Source organism: Lepidochelys olivacea, assembly GCF_965140295.1.
Source record: "Lepidochelys olivacea isolate rLepOli2 genome assembly, chromosome: 4".
Classification (NCBI taxonomy): Eukaryota; Metazoa; Chordata; order Testudines; family Cheloniidae; genus Lepidochelys; species Lepidochelys olivacea.
The window spans coordinates 94791752-94803804 of NC_140414.1; the positions used below are offsets into that span (position 1 = coordinate 94791752).

Here is a 12053-nt window from a genome sequence, read left to right on the forward strand (position 1 = left end):
GGACTTGTTCACTCTTGCTTTTCCCCCCTAGAGCCTGAGTTTGGTTGCTGGCCTTTTGCTTGCAGAACAAGTTCTTGGTTTGGCCTTGGCCTTGGCCTAGACTATGCAGGCTTATGGATCTTGTATGTTGGGATTTTTGGCAGGGACGGGGGGAGTGGCTGCTGTTGCTGCCTTTGGGGGCAGTTCTGTTGATGTTCGTCTTTCAGTGTATGTCCAGATGCCATAGTAAGCGGGCACTTTTGTGGGAGTGGAGAACAGGGATGAGGATTACTACTCCCTCCAGCCATTGGTTCTTCTCCACTTCCACTCCAAGGTCCTTTGAGAAGGATTGGATGTTTCTCACTCTGGAACCTGCCAGCATGGCTCCTTTGGGTGGCCACGCACAAAAGGCGACCGTCTGCTTTTCCTCCTTAATAATACTTTGCATGCCATCACCCTATGCCAGTGGTAGGCAACCTGCGGCCTGTCAGGGTAATTCGCTGGCGGGCCACGAGACAGTGTTTACATTGACCGTCTGCAAGCATGGCCGCCTGCAACTCCCAGTGGCCGCGGTTCGCCGTTCGTGGCCAATGGGAGCTGTGGGAAACAGTGCAGGCTGGCCGCCGCTTCCCACAGCTCCCATTGGCTGGGAACGGCAAACCTCTGCCACTGGGAGCTGCGGGCAATCAATGTAAACACTGTCTCGTGGCCCACCAGCGGATTACCCTGATGGGCCGCAGGTTGCCCACCACTGCCCTATCCTATCATTCGACCAATAATCAGGCCAGATAAAAATTGAAGTGTCCAAATTTTTTTCCATACCTTTTCTCACATGGATGCTCATTGGATAGCTTATGTCCCCACATCTTAAGCCCTTCCTTAAAATCTCTATGAGAACCTCTTTAGCACATGAACACAATAGTTTATTGTAAAGGAAACATACAGATTATAATAGTCCCTTCTAAACAAACTTGTTAAATTTTTTTTTTTTTTTTACAAAGTTAAAGTGTACATCAGATTACACTGTATTTTAACTTGTTTTCATGCCCTCTTTGTAAGAAGGGAGGGATGTACACTGTTAATGTGGCCAACATGCAATAAATATTTGTGAATCGCTGATGTTCCTGGTGTACAACTACACTTGTGAGTTGTGGTGTGTGTTGACGGTGTCTCCAGGAGAATAAAATGGGCTTTTCTGGCTTCTTCACTGCTAATAAATCTGTGTTGAATTAGGGATTAGGCAGAGGAGACATATTCATGCTTGCAGGCTTTGTTCATAATCTTTATAAAGAGAAACAATATGTACAGGTGAGTGGTCTGTATCCTTCAGTGAGTAGTGCCAAAATACCAGCAGTGATATTATTTCTCTTCCCCCACCCCTCCCACCATCCTTTCCAATCTATTAAAAGTAAACCAAGTACACATCAGTTTGCCCCATTGACAAATTTGAAAGTAAAGTGATCGCTTTTGGCAATACCAGGTTGATTAGTTTTATCCAGATGTGGGAAGATCACATAAACCACTAAAAGCTCGATTGTTCCCAGTCATGATAGAACATAAGGCGATTTCTTACCTTTATCCCCTTGTACTTCTGAAAACAAGGATTGCTCTAGGCTAACACCTGATCCAAAGCCCTTTTGAAGTGATGGAAAGACTGATTTCAGTGGGCTTTGGATCAGGTCTTAAATGAAACTGAAACGTTTTATATCAAAATCAGTTTCCTTTTCTTTACTAATCCACATCCTTTAAAAAAAGAGAGAGAGATTGGCCTGAAAAACATTTGAAATAATTTTATATACCAAGGACTGTGGAAAAGAGAATTTTGAGCATGAGTTAATCAGCGTTTGATGCATGAGGTCAATATTATATTTTATGTGTTGCGTGCTCTCATCAATATGCTATAAAAGCTATTATATTATTTATCTTCCTATAATTTTTAGGAAAAAGTAAATGGAGCTAAGAAACAGAGATGGGTTAATGAATTTGGAAACTAATGTTAAAATTTGGCTGTCATCATTATGCAAGTAAGTAAATTTTAAAGCAGCAGCTATAGAAATGAGCTGCTCGCTCTGACTCTGAATAAGTAGTGGGGGCTGGTATCTTTATAAAAAGTTCTGTTTAAAAATTGTACTCAGGCTTTCAGAGAAAGCATCAATATCGGATCCCAAAAGAGGATCCTAAAAATCTGATTCCTTTCATTCTACTTTCTTCTCCTTCTGTTACCACAATGAATTCCACACATTTTCTGTTGCTTCTCCAAATGTGGTGTGGTTTATACATAACATGAACAGCATAGTTAGAGCCTTGCGACAGGGTTCCAAATATCTCCATAACTTGAAAATCCCCTCCAGTGCTTGACACAAAGCCAGTCAATAACACAGGGAGAGTGTTTTTCAGTTGTCATCAGCTCATCGAGAAATACTTGAGTGGGTTTTTTTTCCTCCTCCTTCTACGGCTTTTATTATTAGAAAGCAGCATGTTTGTTTGAAAACCCCAGGCATTGCTAATCTGAGGAAGGGAAAGGAGGTGGTGCCACACATCTTCCCTTTCAAAGACCTTACACATTTTTTTTTTTTTCCAAAATGTTTGGCAAGAAATATCGTGAAAATCAAAGAAATCTGTACAGGCATCTTTTAGTTTGACTTGACTATTGAAAAATGCAGAGTTAAATAGAGATTGACACACACCCCTGGTGAATGTAGATCAAAATAGGTTGAAGCAAAGTGAAATTCGAGGGTGTATTAAAATAGTCATTTTGCAAAAATTTCTTGTGTGTTTTTGAAGATGCAGAAGAGGGAGGAAACCTCCGGAAAGGCTGTATTTTTAGCTTTTCTTCAGACCCTGCAAATTGAACACAAGGGCCAAATTCATCCAATGTCAGTGGCATTAACCAGGGGTGAATTTGGCCCATAATGTGTTTAAAAGTTATCAGTAGTGTACACCTGCAATAAAAGGGACACGGTATAATTAAGTTTAACTCTAATGTCCTATCACTGTTATAATAAGAATGGATTAATGCTAGTAAAATCAACCTTTGAGCAAGAACCTTTGTCAGGCTTTTCAGAATTAAGTATTTTTTGTTTGACTGTCCATTGAAATTTTTAACAGATTTCAACATTTATATTAAGATGATTTATGATAAAATACTGATTTTTCATTATACATTTTGGGTTTATTTATTTTTTTAAACTGACACTTGCCAAAAAACAATGTTGCTTTCTTGGAAGGTATACAGCGCTGAGTTAATTTCTCTGCTGCGTTCATACTAAGGAGTAAGTTAATAGTAGTTTTGAGAACTTTATCTGAGGTTATGAAAGAGAATTTGTGGATGTGGTGATCCTGGCCTGAAAGGTAAGTTTAGAATGGAAATCACCGGTTGAGTTATAATGGTCTGATCAAACCTGATGTTGGATCTGTGATGTAACTTCATAATATTTGGCAGGAATGTAATTCAAATAAACAGAAAAATGTTTGCTTCCCAAATTGCACTGGAGTGGTTGTTTTGCATCTTAAGGGGGACAGGCATTAACATGGGACATCTTCTGCCAGGGTACGAGCCACTGCAAATCCTCTGCAAAGTAACAGGTCAGAACTTCTTGAATAGTTCAAGACACTAGTTTGGTATTGACCAGAAACTTTCCCAAACTGTGCCAAAAATTAAGATGCTAACCATTTTAATGGGAGAACTGTGAGGAGCAGAATCCTTTTGTGCTGCATCCATGCAATATATATCCAGTACCTTAGAGAATTCGATGTATTGAAGTAATTGTGACATCAGTTCTAGTATCTGACATCATGAGGCATCACGGGGGATTCAGTTTTGGTTAACGTACATCTTTGCATAGGTCTCTCATAGTAGCTAGTCCATGAAGGTTATTTTGTTAACTATTTTGCAAAAAATATTTTTTGGGCAGGAAAGTGAGTCTAAATTAGAACTATTAGTCTGCTCGTGGATTAAGGAAAGAGTAAGTGGATTTTTTTCCCCACAGCCTCCCCAAGTATCTATGTGCTAGGGTTGTTCCAGGCTCTGATCTTCAACAGCGAAACCAAGCTTTTGGTGAGATCCACTGATATTAAACAGCGGTGATTCTGTTCTACCTCATAGCAGTTCTGTAAAACCAACCACCTTGATGCAGCCAAAAGGAGTGATAAGCAGAGCTTCACTGATGTTTAGAGGAAAGAATAAGATCATAAGGGTGTCTTGAGTTCAAGCCAGGGAAAACCATCTGCTTGGAATAATTGCTTACATTCTGTTTGGTGCTTAAAGGGAGCTGATTTATGTCTTTCTGCAGGTGTATGAGGTTTGCACCTTGTTGCATGGGGCTGCAAAAGTACCAGTGTGTAAACCTTTGGCAGAAGTTCATGGATTCATGGGAATTATAAAAACCTGCAAACCATTTACAAGTTTTGGATAGATCAAAATACTCTTTCCTGTGTTCAAAATAGATAGTAACTGTTGTGAATTTTCCTGTTAAAAAGAAATTAACTTCTGAATCAGGCTACACACAGTTTTGATTTTTATAATCTGGTACCAACAAAGCGAAAGTCTTTAGACCTCTTGAGCATTCCATTTTGAAATCTCAGTGTCAAATTATGTGAGAATTAAGGGATTTTGCCCTGATGCTTTAGCATTGCAAACTCTCCTCTTCAGGAATCAAGACATTGCAAAGTTATATAAAATGAAGGGAGGGTTAAGAATTCCTGTTTGTACGTACTGCTTTGGAAGAGGACTGGGTCATCTTAACACCCCAGGAAATGTGTAAATGTGGCCTAATGATTCCCAGCTCCACACAAAAGGAACTCCTAACCTTAATTTAAAGATATTGGTCTGCTTTGTGAAACAGACTAAAAAATAAAACTGTTTCCAATAAAAATTTCCTGTTTTCCCCCTTAACACATTTGCCTGCTGTTTCTTGATAGAAAGCCCAAGAATAAAGACTTCATTGTGTTTCCTTTTTATTTTTTGTTTCTAAAATAATTTCTTGTGTATTGGGAAATTTTTAAAAATGTTTTTCTCACCAAAAGCTTTCCATTGCTTAAAGAGAAGTAGCACAGGGCAGATTCTGTCTGAAGGGCCACATATAAGTTCACATTTCTTGCCTTGTGAAAAGACTGAATTTTGTAGTCTAAAATAATGGGTTTTTTTAATTGATATGAGCATTTGAATCTATTGCTAGTGGCAGACTACTTACTTTTAAAAGGAAATGGCGCATCCTTGAGACACGGACAGTTGTAGGAGTTCCACTTGTCTGTCAGACTGTAAACCAGTGGTGGGCAACCTGCATGTGGCTCATCAGGGTAATCTGATTGTGGGACATTTTGTGAGGGCTTTTATATACAAGTGTCACTAAAGCAGATTTGCAGATGGTTTCAAATCATTTGTGTAAGTTCTCTCCTTGCCTGTGTCCCCCCTGAAGTCCCTTTTCTAATTAAGGTAGCCCTCATCAACGATATGCTCAGAAATCCATTTATAAGCAGGGCTCTGGCCTATAATCTGGATTTTCTGGGCTCAGGTAAAGATGTAGAAGCAGGGGCCCAGGTGTCCCTCTGCCTTCAGCAGCTGCCTCCAGACAGCAGCTGCCATCAGCATCATCCCAGTGGCCGTTCCCATCAGCTCCTTCCTTTCCTTTTGTCTCTGTGCCCCAGCACCCAGACAGGCACTGATGCACCCATCCACACTTACTCTGACAAGCACTCATACGGACTCACTTTTCACCTCCAGCTGGGTATGAGCCCAGGGCAGCTGGGGATGTCTAGAGCCTCAGTGACGATCATTTTGTCAGAGAGGAGAAACTGTTCTGGGCATGGACTTTAGTTGTCCTCAGCCCAGGACAAAATACCCTGGCTGTGCCACACTGATTGTTTTTTTAACTAAAGCCTTCTATTTTCCCATAAGGCTCGCACTTCATTTGTGGCAGGAATGGCTGCTATCCATCTATTTATTCATTATTCTGTAAAACAACAAGCTTTGCAACGCAGTGAAAATGATCTGTTATCAGCAGTTTAATAAGCTGTTTGTTCAGCACAAACTAGATGCTGGATTCTCATACTGTAAAACCTGGTATTTAAATCTCTTTGAATAGATGTTCATGTTCTATATTGCTTGTCATCCTCTAGCTGATAGAGCCTAGCTATGCTGAAGTGGGGACAGATGCCTCCTAAGCCACCTTTCTATTCCTCTGATCCTGGGCCAATTGTAATGAAAGAGTCCCAGACGTTACTTAGAGCATTCTAAGGGCAGATCTAAGTTCTGCCTGCTGGAGCTGTCCTATAGGAACCACTCACTCTGTCAGCCAAGGATCTGCTGGCATACTGTTCACTCAGCTTCACTGCCTACATGCTCCTCCCTGACTTGCTCTTTGCAGAATGGTAGGAGTAGGTGTCCTAGAGCCAGCTACTCCACTACCTCAGAGGAATTCCTGGTTTCCTTTTTAGGGCAGCTTTCCAGCTGATTTGCAGTGTAAAACAGTTGGAAAGGGGCCAAGGAAGTGGTCCATAGTTTCCCAGAATGCTTTGAGATAGATTTGGGATAGCACAGTGTCTGTGGGTTTAACGAATGCTGCCATTAAACATTTGGTCGTATCTCACATCCATCATCGACTATTGTAACCTGTTTGATTTAGAGGCACTCAGGTGCTGTATATCAGCTCTTCTGCTGTTGTGGAAAAACCAAGAATAACTAATTAGAGGCCAGATTTTGCAGGGCTTTGGAGTGGAGACTGGAGTTGGAGCACAGAGCAGCTCCGGAGCAGTGGAGCTGCAGGTTTTTGCCTGGAGCTAGAGCGGAGCCGGAGCACAGCTCCAAAGCCCCGAGAAAGGTATTTAGGTGTTGCTGCCCTCAGTGCTGCAACACCTACCTGATTTAGGAGTCTAAATTTAATTTTCAAGAGTGATTTTAGGCACTGAGGAACCAAAATTCTATTGACCGGAATTGACAGAACATGGTTTAGCTTTCTTAATGCCTAAATACCTTTTGAAAAATGAGATTTAGGCTCCCAAATCAGTTAGATGTTGCAATACTGAGCTCTGCAGTGCCTAAATTATCTTTTAAAAATCTGAATCCTAGGCTTTTAACTCCCATTGATCCTTTTGTAAATTCCGCTAGGTGCCTATCTACATCTGTGGGCACCTAAATACCTTTAAAATCCTGGCCAATTCTGTAGCTTTTAATCATGCAAAACTTCCATTGAATCCAATGAATACTGCAGGATCTAACCTATGAAAATGAGAAATACTGCAACTACTGGGTTTTTGAAATATTTTCAAGAATTTATTTCAGATTAATAATTTAATATGTCATTGCATCGGAACCTCTTTTCTATGAGGCCATTAATATTTTGTTGTTGCCTTTCATGCCCTTAGCAAGACCAGTCTCGAAATAACTTTGTGTGAGATTTCTCTCAGCATCCTTTCACGTACCACTGGACTCTGCCTAAATTAAAATCCAGCACTGAGTAAAGCCCCAAGTTTCTTATGCTTTATAGTTGGAAATGAAGTAATTTTTTTTTCTTATTGAATAGCTGGGTGGTTGTGGCTTCATATGCTTGTTCTCATGTGGTCCCTTAATCCGAAGATGAAACAAACACAAGTTGCACAAATACTTGCCTGGCTTTGTTAGTGAGCAGGGATTTCTTACTGTTTGTTTATCTATCTTGAATGTTGTGCTCTGGCTCTCCTTAGTGTCTTGATTTGGATGTGCATCTTAGCAGAGCAGCAGTATACTATGTTCAGCAAAACAGAAAGCTCTTACTTTTTAATTCTGCAATATATCTGGAAGCTCAGAGTAAGTGAAATTGTTTTGGAAACCCAAAAGAGTCTCACGATTTCTTTTGACTTCGTGTGCGCATCTTTAGGAATATTTTATAATGTGTGCCAAAAGCATACTATGATTTTAAGTATGCAAGTGAAGCATTGTTTTAAGTCCACTGCTACCAGACCTATGTGCTGTAACTCGTATTCTGAAGCAACTGTATTAAACTCCTGGCATGTACTGATAGCAATGGTATCTAGTCAAAGTAGGTGGCAAAATTGTCTAGTCACTTGTGTCTAATTAAGCCTTTTTGTTCTGGCTCATCAAGAAGTCCTGAATGTAGTCAAGGCTGGATAAACATTAAGAATTTCTGATTGCTCACCACCTGTTTGATCAAGTAAAATGTTAAAGAGCCAAACACATTACATGTATTGGAACGGCTCTGGAACAGTACAGGACTGGACAGTAACAGAGGAGTTTGTTTATTTTCGCTTCCCCCTCTCACACCAATAAGTTTCAAATTCTTATTTCTGTATTAGCTATTATTGTCAAAAACTAAAGCAAAGACAGTGCTTCTGTGTACCCTATTAGGTTTGCAGTGCGTATATGCAGAGCTTAAAAAGGCAAGTGATCCCCACACATTATCTTCAACATCAAAGCAATTGGGTTTGATTTTTTTCCCCCACTTGCCCAATTTAATCAATTTGAGATTAATCTCTTTTAATAAAAATGGACCAGAAACTTGAAGCCCCTGATAAGAGAAAATGCTTCAGTAAATCACCACTATTCACTGAATTTTTAAGTTTGGCTTTCTGGTTAACCAAATTTAGTAAGAATCCTGCCCTTTGATTCTTTTGTTAACAAGCTGCGACAGTTTGCTATGGAGTGTATGAATTACCAGTACTGTTCTTTTAGTTCTCATTATGGACCATTACCTCCTAGATATGATCAATTCTAAGCAAGATACTAAAATATTACCCAATTTATCATTTTCCTGAGCGTTTAGAAGAGCAAAACTAGATTCAGATTCTCCTGTTAGTTGAAAGAGAGCTCTTCTAGCTCCATACAGTTCTGATTAATCCATAACCGATGCTCTTCTAGAGCTGAACTTAACATCCATTACATTCTTCTGGCTTGTGACCTATTGAAACATTAACTTCTCTATTTCTTCTGGGATAAAGAACCCAAATTAATTAGGTATATTGACATGCTTGACAAGAAAATAGAACCCTTAATCAGTATATACATTTCCTTTCTCCCAGTGTCATGTGCATATTTGTGAATTATTTCATTTTGAAGAGTACTGGTATTTTCAGGTGGAGGGAGAATAATTTGCTTACAAACAGTGTAATTCATAAATGGCTTGGATACGTCCAGTGCTGCTCAGTTTTAACTGAGTAGTAAATATAAGCTTGAGTGAGCTGCAACACAATGTGTCAGTTGTTCTTAGGCTTTTGGTCTATCAGTATTATCTACATGATGTTAAAGCACAGGGTATTATAAGCTTTATTAGGTATTTCTGACTAGAGAGAATAGCTGTGCCAAGGGATTACACGACTTATTGAATTAATGCTGTTCACGTTGACTGCACCCTGGTTTCTCTGGTTTTAACAAAACCTGCACAGCATAGTCCATAATACCAACAGCATTCATCTGTTTTATTTAAATATTGGCATTGAGCACCTTGTAAATATGAGATGAGTATTAATGTAGTTCCAATATCTGAGTTTGGTCACAAAAGGAAAGGCAAATCAAACATGAAACAACAAAGCCTGGAGAATGATAAGCTATATTTCAGCTAGGATTTTGCTGAATATTTACATGCTCATTTTGTAACCATAGCAAAGGAAATTTTACAAAATAACTTTTTGCTTTGCAAATGACTAACCAGAGGATGTTTTGCTCCTCTCCTCTTCCAGAAATTGAGGCTAAGGAAGCGTGTGATTGGCTACGAGCAGCAGGATTCCCACAGTATGCTCAGCTTTACGAAGGTAAGTAGCGGAGTTGATTTTTCTATGTCCTCAATTTATGAGAGCTTTATTGTTTAGACAGGATAATTAATTTCTAAATGTAGTGTCAAATATGGAACTAGAGTAGGGTGTGAAGAATTGAAGCACTATCAGATCCTGTACTGTGCTGGTATCTACCATCCACCACATGCAAACACACAAGTTGGTGAGTTTATACCAAAACCTACAAAGACACTCCGACATGGTGGCAGTTTTAAATAGTTTCACTTCATAGATCTTTAGTTTAATGCAGGGATTCCCAAAGTTTTTCTTAGCCAGATTTTAATGACACTCATGGACCCCTCCCATTTGTGATCTCATAATATGCCTATGGCATTTATAGCAATTAATTACTGACCATGTAAGAATTAATGACCATGTAAGAAAGTTTGTCATTCATTTTTGGCACCGCTGATGCTATTTTAGCAGCTGCAAATAAGAAGGGGTAATCAACACTCTACCCAGCAAATGCTTCACTGACCATAGTTTTGCAACCTCTGGTCTAGAGGACTGAACAGGACTGAGATCCGAGTACACTTGACCTCTTGTCCCAACTCTGATACTAATTTACATGGGTGGGGGGAGACCTCTCTACCCCTGTTTCAGAGTTGGGGGAAACTGAGGCAAATACTTCAGAGCTCAGTGAGGATTAGTTAATGGGCCAAATTAAACAAACTTCAATATGCAGAAGTATTATACTATTTGTGTTCGTGGGGATTCACCTCAGGGCAGGAGATGTCTCCACCACTGTCCTTCATGGGTGGACAGCTTTTGGAACCCAGTCCTTCACTGCAGTAGCGTCCATAGCTTCTGTGCCCAACCCTTCATGCACACACAGTACCCATTGAATCTGTTCAACAGTGGATCCACCAGTCCAATCCCACTTCTTACCAGCAGCTGTAGCCAGAGAAGACCCTCCGGTGGAGCCACTGCCAGGAAAAAGAGAGAGAACTGAGAACCTATGTCAGTATGTAAGCACCTGGGCTCCTCATGGATGGTCCTTGCTTCCTGTGTGTTTTCTGGCATGAGTTGGTTTTGGGGGACAGGGTTCATTCTGTGGGGTTGAGAGAGTGCACGCACGCACACTAATTTAAAGATAAAACCCTGAGGAGATTTTTCAATTCCCAAGACTCTCAATGCCAGTATGTTTGAGGGAGGGATTACTCTAGGTCACCGCTTCTTCAAAGTCCTTACTCCAGCAAAACTCTGACTTCACTGGCAGTTTTGTCTGATAAGCACCTCAGGATTTGGCTTAGCGTTTTTAAGCTACGTCTGGTTTTCACTAAAATGCAAAGTCTGTTTTTAAAAAGATGCAGTGAAAGTCCTTGGTTTTGTCTGGTTTTTGTTTATAAAAGTTATTTGCATCCTAGCAAAGTTATGAAGCACTGTCATAGCTGCCTCTTCTTATTCATAAAACCAAATCCCCAGCTGTTAGTTTTAACACTGTATATAGACAATCCACTATTTACAGAGAATAATGGTAGGAAATTGAAGCCAGTGCTAAACTGGCCCTCTTGAAAAATGATCCATTTGAGCTTTAATTTGCAGCTGCATTGGCAATGTGAGAAAATAATAGCAGTCGCAAAGACAGCGGTTGGCAATTTTTTTGTTTGCCTGTTTAGAAATGAAATTTCCTTCTATTATGTTTCCTCTCTTTTGGTGCTGACACGGTGCAAAGAACATACTTTCTTGGGACGTGTGCTTGGGGACTGTAGATTCAATACTGTCAAAATCCAGGGGGCAGGGATTTACATTTGGAAAGTTTGGATTCTTAGGCAACTTAGTGCTTCTGAGGGTCATTTTGATCATGCTTTATTGTTATGCCGAATCTCTAGGAAATTGTTTGTACACAAAATTGCTTTTCCTTATTCTACAAAATCTGTGTGGTCAGAAAGGCAATACAGCTGCAGCAGTAGCTTTAGCCCCTGTTCATACATTACTTGAATACTCAGAACTTTCAGTGGCTTCAGTGGGAATTTTGGCTGTGCAAGGAATCCAGGATCAGGACTTGTGACATTCAGGAATCTGTGGAAGACAGTAAATAATATTTGGGTGCTGTTTCAGAGCTGTAGTAAATTTCCAGCACACTGCCAACATTGTTTCCTCCTCCTTGCTCTTCCAAAGTGTTTATCTAAACAATCTTTTAGGGAATGAAAACAGCATAGGGCTCTTAGCAGTTTGGTTTTTTTTAATTGCAGTTCCTATCTTCTTAATGTCGTAACAGTGACAGACTATTAAATTGCTTGATTAAAAGCCAGAGATTTTGAGTTTGATTGTTTTCCAGAGATTTTGATTTTGATGACCTTTTGCTTTAA

General features: G+C 39.9%; 1 protein-coding gene across 4 annotated transcripts in view; it reads left to right on the top strand.

The window, feature by feature from the left end:
• The window catches only part of DLC1 (DLC1 Rho GTPase activating protein), a 349900-nt gene that overhangs the window by 305231 nt on the left and 32616 nt on the right, over positions 1-12053 (top strand). For all 4 annotated transcript variants that reach the window (XM_084627584.1, XM_084627585.1, XM_084627586.1 and 1 more), the window contains one exon: positions 9649-9720. In XM_084627584.1, coding sequence (XP_084483710.1) covers positions 9649-9720 — 72 coding nt within the window. The remainder of the gene's footprint in view (positions 1-9648; positions 9721-12053) is intronic.